We start from the raw sequence: 24964 nt of genomic DNA on the forward strand, positions 1-24964 counted from the left end.
TTTACCAAGCAAAACCTATATTAAATAATGGATAGATATTATAAATAATAAAAAAATGAGAGTTTATACGATTTGAGATATGATTACTCCGAATTTATGAAAGTTTATACACTTTGAGATATGATTAATTCGAATTTATGAATGTTTATACACTATGAGATATGATTAATCCGAATTTATGAAAGTTTATACACTTTGAGATATGATTAATCCGAATTTATGAAAGTTTATACACTTTGAGATATGATTAATTCGAATTTATGAATGTTTATACACTATGAGATATGAATCTAGATATTAATCCGAATTTACGAAAGTAAATACGGTTTGAGTTATGATAAATCTGAATTTATGAAAGTTTATACGTTTTGAAATATGCCTAGTGTGGATCGAACCGCAGGCCTCCGCCTCTAAGTTCACGACACGACCACGGAGCCACGCGTTTATCTTATCGCGACCTTTACACACGCAGCTAGTTATTATTCCTCACACATATGTTTAGACGCGAAGTCATGAGGTCAGCAGCCTAGACACAAAACAGGGCCTCCAATAATAAGAAAAGAAAAAAATAATAAAAAGTATGGTGAATATTATTACACGTGTATAAGATGATCACTCAAACCAGCCTATGACGGTCCCAAGCTAAGGAAATACCCACACTTCTATATTCTCCTTCATCTATGTTAAAAAAAAATTAAAAGAAATATTTGTGTTTTTATTATTTACACAAATATTTAAATTTCATACTATTTCTGTGAGCCTAAGCGGCTCATTATTAGAAATAGGTATCAAATTGTGGTAGAGTGGGTTCGAACTGAGAAACTCTGATTTGAGAGTCCGCAACACTAACCACGGGACCACAACCCGACACAATTTATTTAAAAATATTACATACATAAGTCACATTTCGCCCACTCCTTTCAAGAACGTCATAAATAAAAAAACTTGATTTTTCAGGAGAACGTTTTTAAAGTTTAAAAATATAATACAATGTATTAAAAATAAATATCAAGCCACTTATTGAACTTTTTACTGTGCAACAGATCTTTTTAGGTAAAACCTGGAGGTTATTTCTCCATTTGAAAAATATTTAATATTAAAAAAAAACCATACCTTTTCTTCAAAATGCAAAAACAACACTTTCTGCCCTGTAGCGGTTAAATATTAAGTTAAAAATATGCCGCTTTTGCTGGGATATAGTACATTTTCTGGGCATTACGAAAACCTGCACAACTGAAAATTGACGATTTTTGATTTACGACGTTCTTGAAAGGAGTGAGCGATATATAATATTCCGGATGAGTAATTAAAAAATATAAACGGTAATATATTTTTTTAATGATACATTACGATTTTAAAAAAAAACATATATTGCTATGGAAAAAAGGCGTTTCACATAACGAATTTGCTCCTGGAACTAAGTACGTTATGCGAGGCATCATTGTAACCGGAATTTTTTTTGTTTTTTTGTTTTATTTTTGTTTTTTTTTTATTTATTTTTTATTTAATATGTTTACATTTTCATTTATAACATAATACATTTGAAACATTTATACACATGGAAAACTTTTATATTTCGATTCGCTGTGCCTCTCCAAAAAAGACACTGAGCTCTTGTGCTCGGAGAGGGACTTACACTCGTGGTTTAATGTTATATAATAAAAGGGATAATAGTATTTAAAAAAAATATTTTTTCAAGATTTATATTTTTTTTATAGATTTATTTATCGAACTGAGGATAAAATTATACTTTATTCACTGCAACATCGCTATATAAAAAGCCTATGTAATACATTTTTAATATTTGTTTTGATATTATTTTAATATTATTTTTAATATTATTTTTAATATTTGTTTTAATATAAGTTTTGTTTTTAATATTATTTTGCTGTTTTTTTTGGCACCCCTACCCGGTGCTGGTAGCTAGTAGTTTTAACACGTGTGAGATGACAACATGGCGCGATTATTGACCACGCCATACCAATGCCCAATGAAATTAATCTACGTGACTGTTCACGACTCAGGGGTGCATAAGGGGTCGAAGAACGGTCTTAGAAACCGTTATGATAATGATGTCTTGTAACTATGGTTGTCAGTCCCAAAAGCTATAAAAAAAATATGGAAGTAGACTTCTTCAATAAATTCACAACGTTTTGAGTGTGTCCAAATACTTGTTCACAAATCTGGATTTTCTCCAATTGGTAGTTATTTTTTCAAATAATTTTTTGACATCTCAAGATAGATGAAGAAGAATACGAAAGACTGGGTATTTACGGAGCTTATGACCCGTCATAGGCTTGGTTAAGTGATCACATTACGCACGTGCAACGTTCACCATTCTACCCATGATTGACAACCGCACTACTGAAATCCTTGGATGTTCTATATATATTAATCAATTTTGAAACCTTGTTCTTGAATCACTAGAACTTCACTAGAGACATCTATTGGTGAGATGGAAAGAAGCTTTTTATTGAGCAGAAATTCTTATATTAGTATGTGAGGTCCGAATCCTGGATTATAATCACACACATGAGAAACGCCAGAAAATATCATTTTCATTTTTATCATTTGAGCTTACAATATGACCAGATAATTTATTTACATTTTGAGTGTGTCCAAATACTTGTTCACAAATCTGGATTATCTCCAATTATAGGATATAATTGATTTTATTATAATATTGATTGTTCAACGTTAACGTCACAAAGAAATGTAATAATAATAAAACCCTTATCCGCACCCCAATGGTGCATAGGGCACTGTGTCACATAAACGCAGTGCTATCTTGATCGTTTACACATGAAGGAAGGGTGATCGGCCCTCCGCTTCAGGTACCAGTCCATGGTAATATTGAATAAGTATTACAATGAAAAAATTACTTATAATTACCCCCCTTGGGAATCGAACCCGGGACCTCCGGAACGGTAGCCGAGCGCGCTGACCATTACACTACGGAGGCGGACAAAAAAGAAAATACTTGTTCACAAATCTGGATTATCTCTAATTAAAGGATATAATTGATTATATTATAATATTGATTGTTCAATGTTAGCGTCACAAAAAAATGATCAATCAATATTTCTCAAATTGAGTTTAAAAGCATTGAAATCCCTTTTTATTATTAAGAGAGATTGCTTCTAGTTTGGGCGAGTTATGTGGATTACTAACTAACTAACCATCACGCCGCTTCCCCGCAGGGGTAGGCAGAGAGAATAGAGCGCCACACCACTCTGTCCTTGCAAACATTCTCCGCCTCTTCCACGTTCATGCATCTCCTCATACATACCCGCCGATTGTTACGACTCCTAACCTGACCACTTTCGAGTATTTGGCATACCTGATCGTGCCATGTTTTTCTCGGTCTTCCTCTGCTTCTTTTCCCGCTAGCATTCACCTCATAAATTTGTTTTACCGTTCTTTCCTCACTCATTCGTTCTACATGTCCAAATCATCTCAACACACCTTTCTTAATTTTATCGATAATGCTTATCTCAGCTTTGCATTCCTTCCTTATTTCACTATATAATACATATAATAATATGGAATACAGTATACATATCGCTCACTCCTTTCAACAACGTCATATATCAAAAAACTTGATTTTTCAGGAGTCAAAATCTGGATTATCTCCAATTACAGGAGTTATTTTCATATTATTTTCATCTCATTAAAGATGAAGAAGAATATGGAATAAGAATATTTCATGTGTATTTGGACACACTCAAAATGTTGTAAACCACACTAAAAACTTGTAAACTTAAGTGTCATGTAGAAAGTTACTATTTTTAATAAATATTTTGATAATTTTCACGTTTTTAATTGCGTAGTCCGCCTGACGAAAGTTTAGTTACTATGCATCTACAAATAAAGTTTAGTTATCTAGGGTTAAAATAAAAAGGTTTTTATAATTAAAATTTGTATTTGGGTAGTATGTTTTCTAGGGATGGAGAGATTGATAAAGACATAGAAAGGAGAGTGAATGCTGGGAACAAAGTGAATGGTGCACTGAAATCAGTTATAGCAAATAAAAACCTATCAGCGGTAGCTAAACTGGCTGTGCACAACGGAGTCCTGGTTCCAACTCTAATATTTAGAAGTGAAACATGGAGTTGGCAAAAGAAGGATGAAAGTAGACTGAATGCAGTCGAAATGCGATCTCTCAGAAGAATGTGCGACAAAACGATGTATGATAGATGTGCGAATAGTGAAATAGGGAAGGAATGCAAAGCTGAGATACGCATTATCGATAAAATTAAGAAAGGTGTGTTGAGATGGTTTGGACATGTGGAACGAATGAGTGAGGAAAGAACGGTAAAACAAATTTATGAGGCGAATGTTAGTGGGAAAAGAAGCAGAGGAAGACCGAGAAAAACATGACACGATCAGGTATGCCAAATACTTGAAAGTGGTCAGGTTAGGAGTCGTAACAATCGGCGGGTATGTATGAGGAGATGCATGAATGTGGAAGAGGCGAAGAATGTTTGCAAGGACAGAGTGGTGTGGCGCTCTATTCTCTCTGCTTACCCCTGCGGGGAAGCGGCATGATGGTTAGTTAGTTAGTTTTTAACTTTGTTTTGAAATCACTAAAAAGGTTTGTGACTGCTGATAAAAGCATCTGTCATTAAATATTGGGAAACATTCAATGATTATGATAATTGTGCATGGTAAACAGATCTATTATAACCAAAAATTAACGCAAACTGTTTAAAATGTTAAAATATAATTTTGATCATATATCGCTCACTCCTTTCAACAACATCATATATCAAAAATCGACAATTTTCAGTTGTGCATGTTTTCGGAACGCCCAGAAAATGTACTATATCCCAGCAAAGGCGGCATATTTTTAACTTAATATTTACCCGCTACAGGGCAGAAAGTGATGTTTTTGCATTTTGAAGAAAATGTATTCTTGAATTATTTTTTAAAAATATACTTAATATTTTTTAATGTGTAAAACGAGTGTGTAAAACGAAAGAAAGTCATGGATAAAAATGGTGATAATAAGACAACTAAAATTGTTTAATTATTTTTTTTCAAATATACTTAATATTTTTCAAATGGAGAAAAAATATTCAGGTATTACCTAAAAAGATCTGTTGCACAGTAAAAAGTTCAATAAGTGGCTAGATATTTATTTGTAATTGTAATGGCCCTGCCATTTTTCATTCGCACTTTTACTGTGCCTTTTAGAAAACCGAGGGACTCGTCATTTGCTTGCAATATGTTGTCCAGCCTTGGTTCGAGATGCGTTCCCATGGCCATAAATCGGTACAGCATTTTATGATTCCCTATCCTAAAGCAAGAGGGTTTTTAACATAGTCTAATTTGGTATTTCGCGAGAGTCGGGTGTATCATAACTTAACAGAGCTGTTTGGAAGCACATGAGTATTGACTGCCGTATTGATGTTTTTAAATAAACAAATATATAAATAGTCGATACCGTGTTATTATTTAATACTCGCTTCAGTCCAACCTGCCTCCTGACAAAAAGGGGACTAAAGTGTCCTGTTCAATAGGGACGTCATCAAGTGCACGCGTGTGCTGATCACAAAGTATCTCCGCGCACGTAGCACGCCACGCGTCCGTCCTTACTATTACAGTAATACATTTCATTATATTTTTAAACTTTAAAAACGATCTCCTGAAAAATCAAGTTTTTTGATTTATGACGTTCTTGAAAGGAGTGGGCGATATGTAATGACTCCTACACACGTACTGATTAAAAATTACATAAGCTTATGAGTAAACGTTGTTAATGACTTCATGTAGCTTTGCGATCATGGTCTATCCAAGTCTCAGTAGAGAACACATTCTATTCCTGCACATAACACATCATTCCTCAATCATTCCTGCACTGGAATAGCCGCATCTCCACACCAAAAGTGCACCTTCTCTGTACAGCTTCAAGAAATGGCTGAAACATTACTATCTTCACGTACCTTTGTGGTCATGGTCTATCCACTTGACTTGAGAGAAAACTATCCATAACTGAGAATTACGAGTAATGTTATCCTCGTAAAGGCACCCTCGCCGATCTAAAAGGTGTCGATATGCAAGGAGGTACGGTTGGTTTACTTCCAATTGTCATTTCAATGAATAAGAAGGGAGGGTAGGTTAAGTTAGGTGGGTGTGAAATGTAATGGCCCAGCCATTTCCATTCGCCATTTTTTACAATCCTACCTAGAAAGTCGACGGTCTCGTCATGTGTTGTCCGGCTTTGGTACGCGTTCCCATGGCCCTCATAAATCGGTACAGCATTTTATGATTCCCTATCCTAAAGCAAGAGGGTTTTTAACAGTCTAATTTAGTGTTTCGTGAGAGTCGGGTGTAACATAACTTAACAGAGCTGTTTGGAAACACATGAGTATTGACTGCCTTATTTTTTGTTTTTAAATAAACATATATTTATAGTCGATACCGTGTTTTTAATTAATACTCGCTTCAGTCCAACCTGCTTCCTGACAAAAGGGGACTCAAGAGTTCTGTTTAATTTGGACGTCATCAAGTGCACGCGTACACTAATCACAAAGTGTCTCGCGTACGTAGAACGCATCCTATTACAGTAAGTGAGTGTGTAATAATAAGAATTGTCACATATCTGTGTGCGTTGTCTCACCTGCGGTATCTGCGTGGACTTGCCGCTGCCCGTCTCCCCCACGACGAGCACTGTCTGGTGGCGCTGCAGCAGGTAGAGCAGGTGCGGCCGCCTCGCCGCCGCGGGCAGCCGGCGCCGCTGCTCCGCCAGCTCTAGGTGGCGGTGCGCGTTGTGCACCACGCCCGGGAGCTCCGCGCCCGCCGACCGCGCGTCGTCCGTGATCGGGAGGCAGTGGGCATCCTCTTCCGCTGCATAGAGACAAACATATATTTCTTATAAGATATTGAATCCATTGTGTCTATTGTATTGTTTTTAAAGTGGGGACTGACCGGAGGATTTTGTCATAAATTAACATCCTCTTCCGCTGCATAGAGACAAACATATCATTCAAGAACGTCATAAATCAAAAAACTTGATTTTTCAGGAGAACGTTTTTAAAGTTTAAAAATTTAACACAATGTATAAAAAATAAATATCAAGCCACTTATTGAACTTTTTAATGTGCAATAGATCTTTTTAGGAAAAGCCTGAAGGTTTTTTTCTCCATTTGAAAAATATTTAATTTATTTAAAAAAATTAAACAATACCTTTTCTTCAAAATGCATATACAACACTTTCCGCCCTGTAGCGAGTAAATATTAAGTTAAAAATATGCCTCTTTTGCTGGGATATAGTACATTTTCTAGGCACTTCGAAAACATGCACAACTGAAAATTGACGATTTTTGATAAATGACGTTGTTGAAAGGAGTGAGCGATATGTTTCTATTATATAAGATATTGAATACATTGTGTCCATTGTATAGTTTTTAGGGATCAACCTTATTTTATGCATTGAATGTTAAATCCAACACTGAATTTTTGAGTCTACTAAGTTGTGCTTTATTGGATAGAAGTTTTGTACTGATATTTCTTGGTGGAACTTAATTTTATAGACAACATTTTGAGTGTGTCCAAATACTTGTTCACAAAATCTGGATTATCTCCAATTGCAGGAGTTATTTTCAGATTATTAATAATATGAAAATAACTCCTGTAATTGGAGATAATCCAGATTTTGAGAACAAGTATTTGGACACACTCAAAATGTTGTAAATAAATTATCTGGTCAAATTATAAGCTTAAATAATAAAAATGAAAATGGTATTTTCTGGCGTTTCTCATGTGTGTGATTGATATCCAGGATTTGGACCTCACATACTAATATAAGAGTTTCTACTTAGTAAAAAGCTTCTTTATCTCAACAATAGATGTCTCTAGTGAAGTTCTAGTGATTCAACAACAAGGTTTCTAAATTGGTTCATATATATAGAACTTCCAAGAATTTGAGTAGTGTGGTTGTCAATAATGGGTAGAATTAATGAATGTTAAACGTGTGTAAAGTGATCACTTGAACCAGCCTATGACAATCGTCAGCCCCGTAAATGCCCAGACTTCTATATTCTTCTTCATCTTTGATGAGATGTCAAAAAATAATATCAATTTTATAGAATAAAATAACAACTATGTAATTTTTTCCACATAAATTTTATCTGACCATTGACCAGCAACCAGGTTTCGTCGTAACCGACATCATCAGACTGGTCAGACCATTTATTTTATTCTATATTGTATTTTATTGTCTAAAAAAAACACAAAAATCCGGCAGACATAAAAATCTCAGTGAGTGGTTATATACTAATATTACTAACATTTTTGTAAAAAAAAATAATGAAAAATGACTAACCACAAAGTAAATGCTTTGAATATTAATAATATTGAGAATATACATAAAATTCTATTTTGTGACAATTGTTTCACCTAGTTATGGCATTTTCAGACAATTAAAAAAAAAAAACAACATTTTGAGTGTGTCCAAATACTTCACAAAATCTGGATAATCTCCAATTACAGGAGTCTAGATCCTAGAGTCTATAAAATGTTTTTTTTTAAACTTGTGTTACCATATGAAAAAAAAGTTTTTTTTTTTAAACAAAAAAATTAAATGTGGGTGTGGCAACAATAAAAAGGTTTACCCTTTTTTAAAACTAACCTGGTCTCAAAAACTGAGGTCTTGACGGTGGAAAGTTCATTACACCATTTAAGAATCTGTGAAAAAAAAATATATATTATAATATTTTTTATGTGGGAAAACGAGGTTGCATACCCGTACCCGTAATAACTCGTGATTAATTTAATGTTAAAATGAAAAAGGAAGTTTCTTTCGTTCTTTTTTGAGCCCCGTGCCTAAATGGTGCATAAAGCAAAGTATAGAAACGATGTAAAACATGAATATTAAAATATTGAAATAATTAATAAATAATAATAAAACCCTTATCCGCACCCCAATGGTGCATTGGGCACTGCATCATATAAACGCAGTGTTATCTTGATCATTTAGACATGAAGGAAAGGTGATCAGCCCTCCGCTTCAGGTACCAGTCCAGGGTAATATTGAATTAATATGACAGTGAAAAAATTACTTATATTTATTTTACCCCCCCTGGGAATCGAACCCGGGACCTCCAGAACGGTAGCCGAGCATGCTGACCATTACACTACGGAGGCGGACGTTACGACAGTGGACGGACGATTGAAATAATTACAATAATAAAATAATAAAATAAGAACAGAGTTATTAAAAGGACCATGCACGGTTAAAATTCAAATAAAATAATATTTGACAAAAGACTCCATAAAGAAATTTAAAAAATAGAAGATATAAAAACTCTTAAGGAAAAAATTTTATGCCCATTACATATAAGAATTTTGAAAAAAAATATAAAAAAAGACTATTATACCATTAATTATATAAAACATTAAACCATGAGTGTAAGTCCCTCTCCAAGCACAAGAGCTCAGTCTCTTTTTTGGAGAGGCACAGCGAATCTAAAATTAAAAGTTTGCCATATCGCTCACTCCTTTCAAGAACGTCATAAATAAAAAATATTGTTTTTTCAGGAGATCAAGCCACTTATTGAACTTTTTACTGTGCAACAGATCTTTTTAGGTAAAACCTGAAGGTTTTTTCTCCATTTGAAAAAAAATTAATATATTTAAAAAAAAAATAATTAAACAATATCTTTTTTTCAAAATGCAAAAACAACACTTTCTGCCCTGTAGCGGGTAAATATTAAGTTAAAAATATGCCTCTTTTGCGATATAGTACATTTTCTGGGCATTCCAAAAACATACTCAACTGAAAATTGTCAATTTTTGAATTACGACGTTCTTGAAAGGAGTGGGCGATATGTATAAATGTTTAGAAAATGTATTATGTTGCACTTAAAAATGTAACTATATTAAATAAATAAAAATGAAATAAATATAAAAAAAAACAAGAAAGGACATTCGACATTTTTCTATTAAAATCTGGGACACGAAATTTGGTCAAAATAAAATACAATGGAAGAATTTTCCCAATTTCCGTCAAAATCGTGTACGAACAAGAGAAACTGCGCAATAGCAAAATTTGGCAGCGGAATTGATCGAAAAATGCACGCAGTGCAATATTTCATCCGTAAATCATACGAATTAATTCACAAAACGACAATATTTGAGCGGTAAAGAGGCGATATTGTGTGGGTTGCGCGATTATAACATTGAATCATGAGTAAAAATATCTTTACCTTTCAGTTATATCCCGCACAAATTGTTTTTTATGATATATAACACACTTAATTTATGTTTTTAAGGGATTAAAATATAGTTATATCGTTTAAACCGCGAATTTAACAGTATTAAATGATCAACGAAAACATACGTCACCTTCCAGAAACACAGAGAGAAACATAACTAATACCAATGGAAGAAAAATGACATTTGTGTCTTGTACGCATTGCCAACGTGAAGATAATTATGGGAATACCATATTGGAAAAAAAAACAAATGTAAGTAGGTACTATGTACTACACTACTGCTACTACTACTACTACCACCATCATACCGTTTCTCCGCAGGGGTAGGCAGAAAGGATGGAACGCCACACTCTTCTGTCCTGACATACACTCCTCGCCTCCTTCACATATCTAGTCATACATGCCCTCCGATTACGCAGAGGATTTGGAATTCACATACAAATATAAGAGTTTCTGCTCAATAAAAGAGCTTCTTCATATCACCAATAAATGTCTCAAGTGAAAATTCTAGTGATTCATGTACATGTTTCGAAATAGGATCATATATAAATATAAAAGTTCCAAGAATTTAAGTAGTGTAGACCATGGGTAGAATTGGTGAATGTTACATGTGCGTAAAGTGATCACTTAAACCATTCATGACGGTCGTAAGCCCCGTAAATGTCCAGACTTCCATATTCATCTTCATCTATGTTGAGATAATTCTTTAGTAATAAGATTTATTAGCATGTTGAAAATTTTATGTGATTCATGGCTATAATTTATTTTCATCTTTCGTGATAAAATGTTTTGAAATTTTGTTAGTTCTTCTTCTTCTTCATCTTCCCAACTTATTTCAATTTCAATTTATTTAATAAAAAAATAATATATACATTACAAACAATATTCAAGGCGTATATATTATAATAAAAGTAAGCAATAAGACTTAAAGGTGTAGAAGAATCCCGCTTCGGAAAACTCCTTCCCACACATGGAACAGATCAATATCCAATGTGATATTGTTCAACATAGCGGTAGCTCTTCCTACAGGCATAACCATCGGCAGGTTGGTCCTGTGCATAGGAATGTGAAACAATCTATGCCGACGCTGTCTTAGGTAACTATCGGGAACATACAGACCATATCATATCATATCATCTTTATAGACTGCTGGGGTCAGCTCTCCTGGTCCTCGTAGGTTGTAGGTCTTTCTGTAATGGACAATGTCACCTAGGCCATGTCTTCGAACCACGTTTTCTTTTTGCAACATCCATGAATTTTTTTGGTCTTCTTCCAGATATCTTTCGAGGAAGATCCATTTCTATTGCCTGGTTTACGTTAGCTCGGGTTCTCTGCATCCCATATTCCCATACCATCCGAATTGCCTTTCCTCTACTTTCCTATTGCTGTCTGTTACAGCCAGGCTTCCACGAATGCGTGAATTCTTTATTTTGTCTCTAAGGGACACTCCCGCTGGCCATCTGAGCATTCGCATCTCAGTGGATTCTAGTTGCCTTGAGAAGGTGCTATACATCGGAGCCGTATAGGAGTGCTTGTCGGACAATTTTGTAAGTTATTCAACAATTTAATAAAACGCCAGTTTCTCAGACTACCATCTTCTTTTGTATAAAATTGATAGACGTTTTGTTTCAACTTGAGACACTTTTAATATTTGTCACACCACCTAAATTAGGTCAAAGGAAATAAATAAATAAATAAATTAGTACTTGAGATCAAAATATAAAAATAATTTATTTAAACCTATAGAATAAATATTTACAATAAAATATGGAATGGACAAATCACATTTTCCTACATACTAATAAAATATTACTATTTTATTCAATAAATATACACTTAATCATGATACATTCATGTTTTGATGATGTTTAAGACTTTGTTGGTACGGTTTGTGGCAACCCACACATATAATGCACATCGACTATGGCAACCCACACATCGGCTATGGCAACTCAAATCGAGTGACATAGCGAGCTACCTACACGAGACCAGCAACGAACGGAACGAGCGAGCCCGCCACACTTCGTCGCCGCCCGTCCTCAGATCGACACGTACTTCGACTGTTCTCATATTAGAATCACGCGATTTTCCTTAAGTATTTTCTTGATTGTAATTTGAAAGAACTAAATAAATTTGTGTTAAAAGTAATCCGCTTTCATCTTGCTTCCCTTCTGATAAATTAAAGTGGTATTCAACTAGAAACCATAGGTTTTATCATGGGATTCTTACTGTCTCTAGAAAGTGAGGATAAAGTGATGATTAGTAAACTTATATTTTATTTATTGTTTCGGCATTAACTTTGTGGTAAGACATGTTACAATGATTAAAGAAAACACTTCGTTTTTTTACCACTTGAGTTTTATTATAGACTACATGTTTCAGAAGTTAAACTTCCATCATTCAGGTCTGTATAATAACAGTTATTATACAGACCTGAATGATGGAAGTTTAACTTCTGAAACATGTAGTCTATAATAAAACTCAAATGGTAAAAAACGAAGTGTTTTCTTTAATCATTAGTAAACTTTATAAAATGAAACAACCGGTTTCGAAAAGAACCTTGTCTTGTTTATCATGTAGCTCACAAGTTGTCATCCGGAATTGACATATTCGCTGCGCAATGATCAATAAAAACAACATTTAGGAGTTTGTTCCCGTTTTTTAAATCATATTTTCATATTATGTGCGGAGTTTGTGGAAGTTTTTGGTATTGCAAGGCCTTCCCGTAATTAATTATTACCTAGCTATGAGTATATCAATGTTTTAGAATTTAGTACATAAACCCAGATGATGACAAGGTTCTTGTCAAAACCTGTTGGATAAAGTGTACCAATAAAAAGTGGTTAAAACAAAGTTGTTTTATTTTATAAAGTTTATAAAATGTGCCACAAAGTATCTGCGAAAAACATTCAAGAAAAGATGATTAGTATGCTAAACATTCATACCCAATGGCGCAAAAGGTGAGCAGCTCAATCACCGATTACACGAAGACAAGGTGATTCTTGGATCAGGAAGTGGAATGTATTTGACGGGATACAGATGATGTACATGATGGAGATAAGACTGAAGGACATAATGACATCTTCTGAGGAGCAATTGAAGTGCAAGAAGAGGTTTGGTAGTGCACCATAATTTGTGCAATCCACCCACCCCCACTACAGTATCATAAATATAGAATCTCAATAGGAGTAGTCAAATTTCATAAGCATTTGGAGCCAAACTGTTTTTTTTTTTTTAAATTACCTAACGTCCAAGTGACTCTGGCCAATATCTGTACCCGACGGATTCTTCAGTTCTTTGGACACGTTGCGCGTGGTAACGAGGATAGCCTGGAACAACTAGTTGTGATCGGTAGCCTGGAGGGAAAAAGAGGGAGAGGAAGATCCCCCACACGATGGACCGATCAAATTAAGGCAGCAGCAGGCACCTCGGTGGTTGGAGCGCTACGTGTAGCGCAGTCAAGGGATAACTGGAGAAGAGTCATTGCTTCTGCAAGGGTCGCAACCCTCAGCAATGAGGAATAAGACGGAGAAGAAGAAGTGACTCTGAAATCTAGCTACGGTTTATACAACACCGTTTATCATGTCCCTACTCAGGCTTCAACTTTACAAGTTTCATAGCCTATGCCTACTTGTGAGTGGATTTACTCTTTATGTTTAAAGTTACTATAATTTCATGTAATTCATGAGTGAAAATTCTAGGCAAAAACACTCGCTGGCCAAATTGCTTCTGGTTATTTAGTTATTCATCTTGGTCGTGATGGAAATCTTTAAAATTTGCAAAGTTTTCAATAGATGGCAGTATTGAAACACGCCGATAAATTACTCTTTATATAACCTTTATTGTCCGCCTCCGTAGTGTAATGGTCAGCACGTTCGGCTACCGTTCTGGAGGTCCCAGGTTCGATTCCCAGGGGGCTTCAAATATATATAAGTGATTTTTTCACTTTAATATTTATTCAATATCACCCTGGACTGGTGCCTGAAGCGGAGGGCTGATCACCTATCCTTCGTGTGCTAACGATCAAAATAACACTGCCTTTATATGATGTAGTGCCCTATGCACCATTGGGGTGCGGATAAGGGTTTGAATGAATGAATAATTTTATGTAATTCTTGAGTGAAAATTCTAGGCAAAAACACTCGCTGGCCAAATTGCTTTCCCGGTTAATTAGTTATTTACCTTGGTCGTGATGGAAATCTTTATAATTCGCAAAGTTTTCAATAGATGGCAGTATTGAAATACGCCGATAAATTACTCTTTATATAACATAGTCATTCAACTGCTTTCTTTTTATTTCTATTTCTAATCTAATCAATTCCCCTTTGAGTCTTTCATTCTCGCACTGCAGGGCGTGCATTTCTCTCGCCGTCTCCACCCGCGTGTCGTGCTCCTCCTTCAACTGGTGCATCCGCAGTCGGTGCTCCTCCATGGCGCAGTTGGTCAGCTGTTCCTTGACCACCCTGTTGAGTTCCAGCAGCGACCGCTTGTACTCTACGCCCCCTTTCGTCTGGTACATTCTCGTCATCAGGTTTCGCGTTTTCGGCGGATTCTGCAAAGAGACAAATAGTTGGGAAATATATCCATGTTGGTAGAATTATATATTGAATTGTTGGGTAATATCTCCAAAATTAAACACGGTTTATTTGGTTGAATTCTACCTACTCTGAAATATGCTTCACATAAGGTGTTTGAAAATGATGCAGATTGCATTGAAACATGTGCCGCTACAGATTTTAAGAAATAGTGGTATTTTCCAAGTAAAACATTCGACCAATAGCCACTTAAGGGATTGAGGCAAGAGCAGATACTTTTAGAACAAAATCTCGACTTCGAACATCTGAGATGAAGACTCTCCGATCCATAACCGGAAACATATTGCGAAACCCAGTAAGAAATACCGACATCCGGAACATGTGCAAGACGGAGGATATCGTGAGGTGGGGACGACAACGAAGGCGATACTGGAATTAGCATATAAACAGAATGTCAGAAGACAAACTTCCACGTATCGCCCTTCAAGGAAACCCTGAAGGACGCAGACCCCCAGGCAGACCTCCGAAAAGATGGAAACACAGCTGGGAGTCAACATATCAAGAGCGACAGGCGGAGGCACAAACAGATCCTTAGGATCTACAAAAGGAAGAAGAAGAAGAACTTAAATTAAAAATGGAGAAACCCATCAAAATATCATCTCACTCTAACTATGCCTTGCATTCTTTCCTCGATTCGCCATTTCAACATCTACCATACATTGTTATTAACAAAAGTGGAAGAGTAATGAGTACTAACTAAAAGAGAATCCCTGGCGTATTTATATTCGGCTTGGCCGACTGTAGTTCCGCCATTTTCCATCGGAGTGTACACGTCCCCACAGGTAGCGTTGTGGTCGGAGGATTGGTGACAGGAGCCGTCCATCAGCATGTCGTCCTTGTCTTGGAGTCCTGAAATCATTAAATAATCAACGTCCCCTAAACAACCAACAGGACGATTCAGAAAAAAAACATATTTATATGTGTCTTACTCTCTACGCACCACTAACCCTTTCCACTCTGACCATTTTTTCTCATAGCTGATCAGCTACTCTGATTTTTCTCTGATCAGCGACATTTTTCTACCATTAAAATAAATATTTTGGCTCCCTAATTTTGGGACACTCTGTCTGGCAATTCGTATGACCATGTTAATTAAGATTAACTGTATTTATCTAAAATATTTTTAACACACCATCAGCGAGCAGCGAGAGAGAGTGAAACACAGTGTTAAAAATAATCCATTATAACATGGAGAAGAAATGCTGAGAAAGTACAGACTTCAAGGTGAATAAATTATATTTAAAAAATCTATACTTTCAAAAGCATTGGCTAACATGTGAAGCCGCGGAATGGGAGAGAACATGGCATAGTTTGCATTATGTACAAATACTGGGAATACAGATTTTTGCCTAATACCTAGTGCGTAATTTGATTTAGGAGATCAGGGCTGTCCAAAAAATTGTTAAGAATTTCTTATAACAGGATCAAATCAGTAAGAGTTACCCTTCTATCACTAAGATTTATTAATTTTGGATATATTACCCAACAATTCAATATGGAATTCTACCAACTGTCTGCAGTTACAATAAATAGGTTTTATTTTTGTTGTAAAAATCACGGCCTTCTGGGTACGGCCATATTAATACCTTCCGGCATTGAAAAGCTTAAAAAAAGTCAGATAATAATAAGTACCTTTCTTTTTCATCATTTTGGAATGAAGTTTCATCCTTTTCCACTGCTCTCTCAGCTTCTGCACCGTTCTCGGCCTCTGATTCAATAAAATAAACCTGAAATCATAAAGTCGGAATCATCAGCGAATATTTGTGAGGAGATTCATAAATTCGGAAGAGGCGAATGTGGTTTCTAAAGATAGATTCATGAGGCTTTCTATTTTCTCTGCCTATCCCTGTAGAGAAGGTGTTTGATGGTCAGTTAATTAGTTCAATTCAATTCAATTCAATTTATTCAATAATTAATATATACATTACAAACTAACATTTAAGGCGTATACATTAAAAATACAAATTAAAAAGTAAGCAAGAAGACTCTTGTTACATGTGTAGAAGAATCTCGCTTCGGAAAACTCCTTCGGACACATGGAACAGATCAATATCCAATGTGATATTGTTCAACATAGCAGTAGCTCTTCCTACAGGCATAACCATCGGCAGGTTGGTCCTGTGTATAGGAATGTGAAACAATCTATGCCGACGCTGTCTTAGGTAACTATCGGGAACATACAGACCAATGCTCTGGATAATTTCAGGATTATCGATCATACCGCGCAACAATCGATAAAAATGCGTAATCAAATACACATTCCTTCTAGTCTCTAAAGTTCCTTCTAGTTAGTTGGTTTCTACATGTATATTTGTTAAAGTAATAATGAGTTAGAAGCAGGATTGCTGGATATTACGAAGGTGACTGTGTCACCAAAACTCTCCTCTCTGGATACTATACACTCCATAATCAACGTTATAAGCGAAGTGTAATGGCCTGATTCGTTTAAATTTTGAGGTTATAATTTGATTTTGGCATATTGAAATTTAGCTAAAATAAGCGGTAAGATCAATGAAAATTACGTTTGTAATGTTAAATTATGATCACCTTTCCCATATTTCTTTCCACGCCTCTAACTTTTGCATATTTGTAGCGGTGTCTGTGTTTTTATTCTCGATAATGTCAAACCGTTCGTTCACCAAATTCTTGAGCAGATTGCGTTCTTCTTCCGTCCAATTCTCCGCTCTCTCTCTCTTACTCCGCTTCTCCATCTTTATTCGTATCATTTCGTGGTGGAAATCAATTTTGAGGCCTTTTCGAAATGTAAACAAAAATAACACCGCTTTTGACGCAAATGTCAAAAATTAGGAAACATGTTGCCATCGTAAAAAAAAATCACAAAAAACAAAGGTTTTATTTATCGGGTAGATACTTTAAATTTGAAAAGAAGAAGAGTAAAAGGCATTTGGGGCCTCGTACACGTATTCATATAAACTTGTATTCAGGCCATCTCTTTTCCCATATGACAAATCGCTGATTTGGTGCAAAAATTACGTAATTACCTTTTTTCAAAGAAATTTAATATGTCAAAATGTGCGGAAAGACTTTTTATATCGGGAGAAACATCGACGGAATTGATTTTGTAGTGAAATGCTGCGAGGTGGCGCGAGTGTCATTGTAGAATCGAATAAAATGGTGCCATTTCTGTTGCTATAACGTCTGAATTACTACGCCATTATTGCACCAAATGAGCGATATTATCTCAACATTAAAATCTTTCAGTTACATTGTCCATAACGATTTTTTTTAAATCGGGGGAGTATTTTTTAATTGGAAGCAAGCAAGTAATGTTTAGGGTATTTGGGGCCCTATACACGTACTCATACAAACTCGTATTTTGGCCATTTCTTTTCCCATATGACAAATGACAAATAACCTTCAGTTGCTTCACTTACATCGTCTATAACCCATCAAATATATTTCACTAATATTTTTATGTATCCGAAGCGTCGTCACACAGTATAATCTTCTCTCTTTCTTTCGTTAACTTTTTTAAGTGCAGGGACAAAGACAGAAATATTTATTTTTTTAATTACCTAATATCCATGTTACTTTGAATTCTAGCTACGGTTCATGCAACACCGCTTAAAATTGTCAAGTTCATAGCCGTTGCCTCAAATTTTATAGCCTTTACCTACTTGTGAATGGATTTGATATTTATGTTTAAAGTTACTATACTACTGTTACTGCCATCACGCCGTTTCCCCGCAGGGGTAGGCAGAAAGGATGGAACGGCACACTCTTTTGTCCTGACATACACGCCTGGCCTCCTTCACATCCATACATCTAGTCATACATGCCCTCTGATTACGCAGACTTTTGACACCATTGATCTGATCGTGCCAAGTATTTTTCGACCGTTCTCGTTCTGTTTTCCCGCTGTCATTGGCCAAATATATATTTTCCTCAGTCATTCTCTCGCCATCCATTCGCTCCACATGTCCAAACACCTTAAAGCTCTAATTGTTACTATAATTTCATGACATTCATGATTGAAAATTCTAGGTAAAAACAGTCACGAGACAGAAATATATATTCCCGTCTTGTTCTTTATACTATACTCTGCTTAATTTTCACTTAGTTTCCTTGTCAATTTGAATAGTAGAGACAAGGACAAAAATAAATCTGTCGTTCCCTATACTATTGTACAATACAACTCACTAATATACCGTTTTCTTTCTTTCTTAAGCAGTTTAAAGTGGAGGAACAAAGACGAAGATATGTATCGAAAGATCTAAGTTGCTACGCTAGCGGCATCTGCACAAAAATAGAGGAACTTTTTTGTAATGTGGTCCCTGCAGATCGCGTGATATTCCAATACTTGTTCTTTTAGTTTAGTTTTGTCTGTTTATTTGGGCAAACATCTGTCGACTTGTATTAGTACTAGTTCTCTAGTCGCGCGTGTTGCGTATGTCGGCGTGTATCGTAGCGCGGTGGGAGTGGACGCAATATAAAACTTTTAATTATAATTCGGTCGTGTGTCGGTTACTCAGTGCAGGAAAAGCCGCAATTTCGAACGACCATTGTATAACACGCGAAAACGAAAGTGACAAGTTTCTAAGTTCATTTTGGGTGCAGTTCAAAAGTTTTTGTGTACTTTGGTGTTGACGTTTTTTCAAACATCGAGCTAAATGACGTTCTGAGCCGTATTTGTTTTCCTTTGAGACGGAACGGTATTTGTGAATTCGTTTTTTTCTTCCGTCTGGGAGTTTCGAAAACTTTTCGGCAGTTTGTCGTGCGCGCAGGAGTCTTGACTTATTTTGCCGAAAACTCGACGCGGTAAGTTTAGAATGAAGTTCTTGGAATGCCTCGGTTATCAAATTATCCTTATTTATTTCAAGCACGTATTAAAATACATACTTGGCAGATAAGAAAATCGACGTTAAAATATTGGCGTCATCGAAAAAAACACAAAATAAAGTTTTTTTGTTGATTTTTCAACATGGATAAAGAAGAATATGGAAGTCTGGGTATTTACAGGAGTTATGATCTGTCATAGGCTGGTTAAGTGATCGCTTTACAACATTCACCATTCTACCCATGATTGACAACCATGCTAAAACGATCTAAAGTAACTAAAACAGACAGAATAAAATAAACATACATAATAAAGTAAACAAAAATACACGGAATACAATAAACAGATATAATAAAGTAACTACAAAGATATAATAAAATAAATATAAATAGTAAAGCTACGAAAACAAACAGAATGAAACAAACATATAAGAATAAAGTAACTAAAACAGACAGAATAAAATAAACAGATTTAATAAAGTAAGTAAAACAGACAGAATGAAATAAACAGATAGAATAAAGTAACTAAAACAGACAGAATAAAATAAAAGTAGTTAATAAAGTAACTAAAATAGACGGAATAAAATAAACATATACAATAAAGTAACTAAAACAGACAGAATGAAATAAACAGATTAAAAAAAATAACTAAAACAGACAGAATAAAATAAACAGATATAATACAGTAACTAACACAGACAGAATAAAATAAACATACATAATAAAGTAACTAAAAAGAAATAATAAAATAAATAGAAATAATAAAGCTACTTAAACAAACAGAATGAAATAAACAGAATAGAATAAAGTAACTGAAATAGACAGAATAAAGTACCTAAAACAGACAGAATAAAATAAATATATACAATAAAGTAACTAAATCAGTCAGAATAAATTAACTAAAACAGAAAAAAATAAACTGAGACTGTAAAATAAACAAGACCAAACAGGGTAAAACATACAGAAAAGTATATAAGTATAAGCTTCAATATGATGAAACTACTTGCGGAAAATCCTTGAATTTCTCCACACACTCATTATTAATTGTTTTTTATACATCATATTCTTTATAATAAGCAAGTACAGCGTATAATTTAATTTGCAGATACGCCATTACTCATTATAATGTTATTATAATTTAAAAAAATATGCTTACTTTATAGAATGGAGCTTGAAAGACACAAATGATGGATGAAAAGTACACATCTTGATCGAAATGGTTGCTGAATTTCAGTAGGGACTTATTTGTATTTGAGGGGGAATAAAATGGAATTATTTATAAATACAAAAAAACACTTATTGACAACATTGTGCGTGTGTCCGAATACTTGTTCGCAAATCTGATTTATCTCCAATTACATGAGTTATTTATTTATATTATTATTTTATAATTAAAATGTAACTTTGTTTTGAAATCACTATAAATATTTCATAATAACTTAATTATAATGTCTAGAATCTAGATCTACCCAAGCTCCTTTGCCTAACCATCAAAATATTTTGAATTTTGTAAAGTAGATAGTTTTTTATTATTAATCAGTCTTGATAAAGAAGCGGTTAGCTTCGAAACCGGTAGACATTATAATTAAGTTATAATAAAATATTTATAGTGATTTTAAAACAAAGTTACATTTTAATTATAAAATTGAAAATCACAAGGTTAGTGCTTCAAATATAAATTATATTATTTTTTGACATCTCATCAAAGATGAAGAAGAATATGGAAGACTGACCATTTACGGGGCTGACGACCGTCATAGGCTGCGTCGTTAGCCCGTAAAAGCCCAGACTTCCATATTCTTCTTCATCTTTGATGAGATGTCAAAAATATATATGAAAAATACTCCTATAGTTGGAGATAATCCAGATTTATGAACAAGTATTTGGACACACTAAAAATGTTGTAAATAAATTATATTGACTATTTTAGCTATGTATGTGATTATAATCCAGGATTCGATGATTAGATATAAAAAAATAACATGAAAAAAAAACAACTAATTGTAGATAATTTAACCAGATTTGTGAACAATTATTGGGACACACTCAAAATATTATATTTTAAGTTAGATTTACGTTTTATACTGACATTTCTATGTCGGTGGAGCTGCATTTAATATAATAAAATAACAAATACTTAAATAGGTTGTGAATATATGTGGAAAAAAACTATTTTCATTCTTCTTCACACCCTTATCCGCACCTCAACGGTGCATAGGGCACTGCATCATATAAACGCATCTAGTCTGGTTCACAAATCGCTCACTCCTTTCAAGAACGTCATAAATCAAAAATAAACAATTTTCAGTTGTGCATGTTTTCGGAATGCCCAGAAAATGTATTATATCCCAGCAAAAGCGGCATATTTTTAACTCAATATTTACCCGCTACAGGACAGAAAGTGATATTTTTACATTTTGAAGAAAAGGTATTGTTTAATTCTTTTTTTAAATATACTTAATATTTTTCAAATGGAGAAAAAACCTTCAGGTTTTACCTAAAAAGATCTGTTGCGCAGTAAAAAGTTTAATGAGTGGCTTGATATTTATTTTTAATAAATTGTATTATATTTTTAAACTTTAAAAACGTTCTCCTGAAAAATCAAGTATTTTGATGTATGACGTTCTTGAAAGGAGTGAGCGAAATGTCAAATTTGATTGACGAATGACGCCATTTGCAAAAATTATAAAATTTTCCGATAGGGTGATTTTTTTCGCGCCAACCTTCAGTATCCAGATTTTTGCAACAGGTAACTACCTACCTACCTACCTGTATGAAGAAGGGTTCATTTAAACAAATTAAAAAATTCTCAAACGCCCCAAAGCAGGTATGAATATTTAAGTGATTAAATTCCTTTAAAATTGTTAACGGTTTTCGGAGTTGATCTTTCGATCGTTAAATTTGCTTTTAAGAATTTAAAAATTTTACGATTTGCCCGAAGACAAAAATAATAACTTTTTATTAGCTCCTAGAATTGGTATTTACATTTTTTTATGAGGTAAACACTTTCCAAGAAAGCCACAATAAAGTTTTTAATTTAATTTATTGATTTGGCGTTTAATTTGTAGAACTCCATTTTAATTTAGGTGTTAATTTTTAAATCAAACACAGATTTTTTGAGTCTACTAAGATGTATTTTATTAACAAAAACACATAAAAAATTGATATTGTGACAATTGTTTCGCCTAGTTATGGCATTTTCAAACGAATGTGAAGATCAAATGGACTGACGTCCTTATATAGCTATACAATTCTAAGTGACAGTTTTATTTGATCTTCACATTCGTTTGAAAATGCCATAACTAGGCGAAACATTTGCCATAATATTAATTTTTGATGTGTTTTTATGTGTGTTTGTCCGCCTCCGTAGTGTAATGGTCAGCACGCTCGGCTACCGTTCTGGAGGTCCCGGGTTCGATTCCCAAGGGGGGTAGAATAAATATAAGTGATTTATTCACTGTAATATCGTCAGAACTTCGGGACGCGGATCTGACTTGGGAGGATGCAAGGGAGCTGGCAGCCGACAGAAAAGCCTGGAGACAGTTTGTGGACTCCATATGCTCCACCTAGGGAGCGGATATGGTTATTATATACCATGGACTGGTACCTGAAGCGGAGGCCTGATCACCTTTCCTTCATGTGTAAACGATCAAGATAACACTGCGTTTATATGACACAGTGCCCTATGCATCATTGGGGTGCGGATAAGGGTTTTTTATTATTTATTTTATGTGTGTTACAATTTAGTAGACTAAAAAAATCTGTGTTTGATTTAAAAATTCATACATAAATTTTTTTATTTAAGTTTTACCGGTAAATACCACATTTCTTAAAATCTAATGTGACACGTGTTTCGATGCTTTCCGTATCATTTTCAAACACCGTTCAAAATGATGCGGAATGAATCATCGGGTCCAAAATATACAGAAATTTAAAATATATAGCCAAGACAAACATATACCCAACATATCGCTCACTCCTTTCAAGAACGTCATAAATTAAAAAATAACAATTTTGAGTTGTGCATGTTTTCGGAATGCCCAGAAAATGTACTATATCCCAGCAAAAGCGGCATATTTTTAACTTAATATTTACCCATTCCGCTCACTCCTTTCAACGTCATAAATAAAAAAACTTGATTTTTCAGGAGATCGTTTTTAAAGTTTAAAAATATAATCAAATGTATTAAAAATAAATATCAAGCCGCTTATTGAACTTTTTACTGTGCAACAGATCTTTTAGGTAAAACATGAATATTTTTTCTCCATTTGAAAAATATTTCGGATATTTAAAAAAAATATTAAGCTGTACCTTTTCTTCAAAATGCAAAATCAACACTTTCTGCCCTGTAGCGGGTAAATATTAAGTTAAAAATATGTTGCTTATACTGGGATATAGTACATTTTCTGGGCATTCCGAAAACATACACAACTGAAAATTGACAATTTTTGATATATGACGTTGTTGAAAGGAGTGAACGATATGTCAGGCAGCTGGTTAATTTGGGTATAGGCAATATATTGAAAAGACCTTACTCCAAATTTAGTTGAGTTTATCGGCCCCACATGTATTTGATTATGTCCTCGTGTTTTATAACGAGAATTTATCTTATTATTTTTTGACGTCTCAACATAGCTGAAGAAGAATATGGTAGTCTGGGCATTTTTGGGGCTTAGCCTATGATGATCGTAAGCACCGTAATTGCTCAGACTTCCATATTCTTCTTTTTCTATGTTGAGATCTCTAAAAGTACGGTACAAAAGTTGAGGTATTCGATTTTCCTATAGTACAAAGTCAGCCATGTTGACGCGTCTACGCACATATTCGTATGGCTGTGTGAGATTGGGATCTTTACACTTTCTTGCTAAAACTAGTGCCCCGAAGCGTTCTGCAAACCTAATGAATGCATGCTAATAAGCCGTCGGCAGTCCTGAAGCATAATTAGGTGTCATCCACGACTGTTATATGGCCGTTTCGAGCGCAACATACGTCGACCATTCGTATGCAAATTTGACTAAAATGCTCGTCAGACGTGAGCGATACGCTCCACACTTCTGCAGAGTTTCGATAATCGAGATTACTCAATGCAAACGTCGTGAGATATGGAAAAGTGCTGTACCTGCGGATGTAAATAAGGATAACGTGCAACTTTGTATACGAGTACACATTTCATGGTACAAATACTACATACTGACAACGTATGTTGAACATAACAAGTTGTTCTAAAACAGGCAATCAGCATACAAGCTATACAGAGCTCTACAGAGACAAGCGTAGTGAGAGTAAGGGTATCATCCTTGGCTTTACCCGATCGAGTTTCTCCAGGGTATGCTCGTCTACATTAGCTTAGAGACT

The 24964-nt window shown here is 34.6% G+C and overlaps 3 protein-coding genes across 4 annotated transcripts in view; 1 reads left to right on the top strand and 2 right to left on the bottom strand.

The window, feature by feature from the left end:
• Positions 1–10376, bottom strand: part of LOC148302178 (putative ATP-dependent RNA helicase DHX35) — a 68877-nt gene extending 58501 nt beyond the window's left edge. The window contains exons 1-3 of one of the 2 annotated variants that reach the window (XM_088272111.1): positions 10209–10369; positions 8633–8688; positions 6623–6849 (exon numbers count right to left, since the gene is read on the bottom strand). In XM_088272111.1, coding sequence (XP_088128237.1) covers positions 6623–6849; positions 8633–8672 — 267 coding nt within the window. In that variant the 5' untranslated portion in view covers positions 8673–8688; positions 10209–10369. Of the gene's footprint in view, positions 1–6622; positions 6850–8632; positions 8689–10208 lie in introns of both variants that reach the window. The other variant, XM_088272109.1, reaches the window with a different exon arrangement.
• Positions 10377–12685: 2309 nt separating this feature from the next.
• LOC148302180 (uncharacterized) lies at positions 12686–17636 on the bottom strand. Its single transcript, XM_088272121.1, has 4 exons — positions 17360–17636; positions 16445–16539; positions 15510–15661; positions 12686–14769 (listed from the first exon to the last, which is right to left on the bottom strand). The coding sequence occupies exons 1-4, from the start codon at positions 17536–17538 to the stop codon at positions 14479–14481; spliced, it is 717 nt and encodes a 238-aa protein (XP_088128247.1). The 5' UTR covers positions 17539–17636; the 3' UTR covers positions 12686–14478.
• Positions 17637–19205: 1569 nt separating this feature from the next.
• LOC148302181 (uncharacterized) overlaps positions 19206–24964 on the top strand; it is a 93778-nt gene continuing 88019 nt past the window's right edge. The window contains exon 1 of the mRNA XM_088272107.1: positions 19206–19591. The gene's annotated coding sequence lies outside the window, so the exon portion shown is untranslated. The remainder of the gene's footprint in view (positions 19592–24964) is intronic.

The sequence above is a fragment of the Brachycentrus maculatus genome, unplaced genomic scaffold (assembly GCF_059751285.1).
Source record: "Brachycentrus maculatus isolate JH-2025_06_01 unplaced genomic scaffold, ASM5975128v1 h1tg000475l, whole genome shotgun sequence".
NCBI classification, from domain to species: Eukaryota; Metazoa; Arthropoda; class Insecta; order Trichoptera; family Brachycentridae; genus Brachycentrus; species Brachycentrus maculatus.